Genomic DNA, 3,823 nt, shown 5'->3' with positions numbered 1-3,823 from the left:
GACTTAAAAATGCATATGATTTTAGGTCGAATAATTTGATAAATTCTAGACATTACTTCAGGAATAAATTGATATATGTTTTACTCATGTAAGTAATATAGTCTTTGGTCAATCTTAACTTTCTGTTCATCCTTTCCCTGTCTTCTGGTTTTGTTTAAGGGCAGTTTGGTGTACGAAGTATTCCGTAGAAAAATGGGTAATCCAGGGGAGTGTAATGTAGGTAGCTTATCCTGAGATTCCATGGATCGAACCCGTGGCATATTCACACGGAGACCACATGTGATTGTCTATATATGTGTTAAAAAAATTATTAAATAAATATAAATAATTAATTTCAAACCCAATACATTAAATTAATTGTTATAGAATACTACATCTAATCCATAAAATTTAAATTCTAAATCCGCCTCCGAACGCAGGCCTAACGCATCATCTCTGGTTCAAAGAACGGAGGCACAGTGACTGCTTGGCTTCTCCAATTCTCCACATTTGCTTTCCAACCTGTAACTCAATCGTCAAAACAAAAAACATTTTCTATTAAAATCAATCGTCTTTGATCCACAAATACTGGAAAGTGAAACAATATAAAGATAAACCAAAAAATTGTCCTAAATTTACGCTTAAATGACATTATATATTGTTGTTATATCTTTTCTGCTTCCTTTTTTTCCTTTTTTTAGCCGAATGTCTATCGAAATAACCTCTCTATCTTCACCAGATAAGGACAAGACCTGTATACATATTATCGTCCTCAAATCCTACTTGTGAGGTTACACAAGGTTTGATATTATTGTTGTTCTTGTTCTTTCTATTATTGTTGTCTTAAAGATAACATACATACTTAAGATAAAATTATCGTCAATTTACACTTAAATGACATTATATTTAGAGAAAAGAGTTAAATTTACTCCTCTACCTATAAATATTGTCTATATTTATCCTCTATTATATTATTCGATCAAATTTATCTTTATCATTATATTATCCGGCCAAATTTACCCTTTCTTTCTTACCTTCTTTCTTTCTTTCTATTGTTGTTGTGTTAATACTTAACATAACACACAGAGAATGTTGACGGTTTAATCCTTATTTGGTTTCTTTTCTTCTTTTTTTTCATTATGTACTACGGCAGTCCGGTGCACTAAGCTTCCGCCATGTGCGAGGTCCGGGGAAGAGTCGTACCACAAGGGTCTATTGTACGCAGCGTTACCCTACATTTCTGCAAGAGACTGTTTCTACGGCTCGAACTCGTGACCTCCTGATCACATGGCAACAACTTTATCAGTTACGCCAAAGCTCACCTTCATTAAATTTTATGTACTGACGGTATAAAAATATTTACACAGTCAAGTCATTCGTAAGGTAATTATTACCAATGGCAGGATCAGCTCCATGGAGTTTGAGTTCTCTATGTTCTTGACAAAGTGCACAAAAACAGCAGCAGGTATGTACAATGTTATCTTTACATGTTTCCTTTGGCAAACCTAACAGTTTTCGTAGTCTCGATCTGTATAGAAATCCATAACCAGGTTGACACCCTATTGAGCACAGCAAATAGTAGATTGTGGTTGCTGCTATACAAGCTGAAAAAATAAAAGAAGAATTAATCAAAATAGACGATCATTCTATCGCTTAAACTAAAAATGCCGATGGATGTATAATAAATATATAATTTATGTACAATATGATATACTTAGATATAATAATGTATAATTTATATATATTAACTAGAAAATAAATTAAACAGTGAATCCAACCGATTCTTTACTGAAAGATCCCAAAAAGAATGACATAATAAAATAGGGAGAAATTCAAAAATAGTCAGATTTACAAGTGGTCATTCAACAATAGTCACAGTTTCAAAAGTTATCGAAATTTAGCCACCTTTCAGGTAAAGATAAATCTGAAAGAAAACATTGTTCAAAATCCGGAAAATACTCCAGCATAATACTGGAATTACAGCATAATATACTGAAGTTTGAAGTTCCATTATACTTTGTTGGAACTCCAGTATAATATACTGGAGCCAGCAAAGTATATCGGTCCAGCATAATATGTTGGAAGTTCATACACAGGTGCACCGAATTCCAGTATATTATGCTGGATCGGTCTCTGTTGCAGCAAAATAGTAGCTATTTTTTAATGACTTGGCAAACGCTGACTATTTTTGAATAACCAGTCCGAAAACTGGCCAGCCCGTACTGTTTTAACAATAAAATAAAGAGATTAACATGATTCCGAGAGGATAAAATAAAAGAGAAACACTTGCATGTCACGTTATGTTTACCCTATTTCTACTTCAAAATTTGAGGATATTTAAATTATGATCAGTGTAATCTTTTTTATACTATCATGTCTTCTTTTTATGTTGTTAATAACTTATTTTATTTTCAAACAAGTCTCACATTGTAAGAAGACTTACCTATATATATTTTTTGAATGACCTGATAATGTTTTTTATTTTATTTTACAGTGACGATGTATATATGCACCACAACATTGCTCTCAACTTTATGGTAAGTTTCCATGGATTAAAAACATCAAAATCACTAACAAAAAAAAAAAGTTTAACAAAGAAATTAAGGAAGATATTATAAGCTTACATGTTTGTCCTTTTGATATAATCTCAGCATTCTCCCCCATAGTGATGCAAGGGAAAAAACAAGTAGCCACACCTTCAAAGAATCAAGAAAATTATCAAGATTTTAGCAAATACTATTGTTTTATTAAAACGAAATTAAGGAATTAACCTAAATAACTGCTCATCCAATTACTTATAATAAATAAATACATAATCAGTAAATGTATAACAACAACAACAATAACAATAGCAAACTCAGTATAATCCCACAAAGTAGGGTCTGGAAGTCGGGTAAAGTATGCACAGACCTTATTCCTACCTTGTGAAGGTAGAGAGGTTATTTCCGATAGACCCCCGACTCAAGATAAACGTAAAAGAAGCAGACATAACGCGTAGTAACATCAATAAGATAAGGTGGTAGGGAGACATGACAACAACAACAACAACAACAACAACAACAACAACAACAACAACAACAACAACAACAACAACAACCCAGTATAATCCCACTTAGTGGGGTCTGGGGAGGGTAGTGTGTACGCAGATCTTACCCCTACCCTAGGGTAGAGAGACTGTTTCCAAATAGACCCCCGACATCCTTCCCTCCAAGAACTTCCCACCTTGCTCTTAGGAAGACTCGAACTCACAACCTCTCGGTTGGAAGTGGGGGTTGCTTACCATCAGAGCAACCCCTCTTGGTAGGGAGACATGATGATAGAATAATCAGAGCAAAAGCATCAACATGTGTATAATCGATATATAATCAATTATACCGATTAGAAAAAAAATAGTGAATTCAACTGGCTATTTGTGTAAAGATCGCTAATGAATTTGCAATAATGAAGCACAAAATGTAAAAACTATACAGTTGATGGGATCATCTAAGCAATCACAAAGTCCACTTGACCATTGATCCTCTGTTGAATTTGCTGTTGATGGCATTTTGTAGAACAAATAAAATGAAGGAATTGAAAGGATATTAAGAGGTTAATTTCAAATTATTATTTAGAAATGTTAGATTTTTTTGGTTGGTATATATCTTGTTTTTATATTAAGATAAAGAAAGTTTAGGTCAAGATTTAATGGCCTAGATCTATGCTACATTTCTTCCCATCTACTCGTATAGCTTAACCAAACCATGGACTCTACTAGTAACTAATTATTTAAATGAAATCAAAGCGTGTTAGACAATATACTTGTCTCTAGTAAGGACTTCAAATTTTTTTATATTCAGAAATAATT

The 3,823-nt window shown here is 33.0% G+C and overlaps 1 protein-coding gene across 2 annotated transcripts; it reads right to left on the bottom strand.

The window, feature by feature from the left end:
• Positions 1–294: 294 nt before the first annotated feature.
• LOC107797293 (cell number regulator 2-like) lies at positions 295–3,596 on the bottom strand. Of its 2 annotated transcripts, XR_012704658.1 has the most exons (5): positions 3,448–3,596; positions 2,604–2,675; positions 1,374–1,583; positions 1,183–1,258; positions 329–501 (listed from the first exon to the last, which is right to left on the bottom strand). XR_012704658.1 is itself a non-coding variant. In XM_016620163.2 (4 exons), exons 1-4 carry the CDS (start codon positions 3,521–3,523, stop codon positions 422–424), a joined length of 438 nt encoding a protein of 145 aa, XP_016475649.1. In that variant the 5' UTR covers positions 3,524–3,596; the 3' UTR covers positions 295–421. The 2 variants fall into 2 exon arrangements, 1 of the variants encoding a protein (XP_016475649.1); XM_016620163.2 differs by lacking the exon at positions 1,183–1,258 and having other exon boundaries at positions 295–501.
• Positions 3,597–3,823: the final 227 nt, after the last annotated feature.

Source organism: Nicotiana tabacum, chromosome 21 (assembly GCF_000715075.1).
Source record: "Nicotiana tabacum cultivar K326 chromosome 21, ASM71507v2, whole genome shotgun sequence".
Classification (NCBI taxonomy): domain Eukaryota; kingdom Viridiplantae; phylum Streptophyta; class Magnoliopsida; order Solanales; family Solanaceae; genus Nicotiana; species Nicotiana tabacum.
This window is presented reverse-complemented; position numbering and strand designations above follow the sequence as displayed.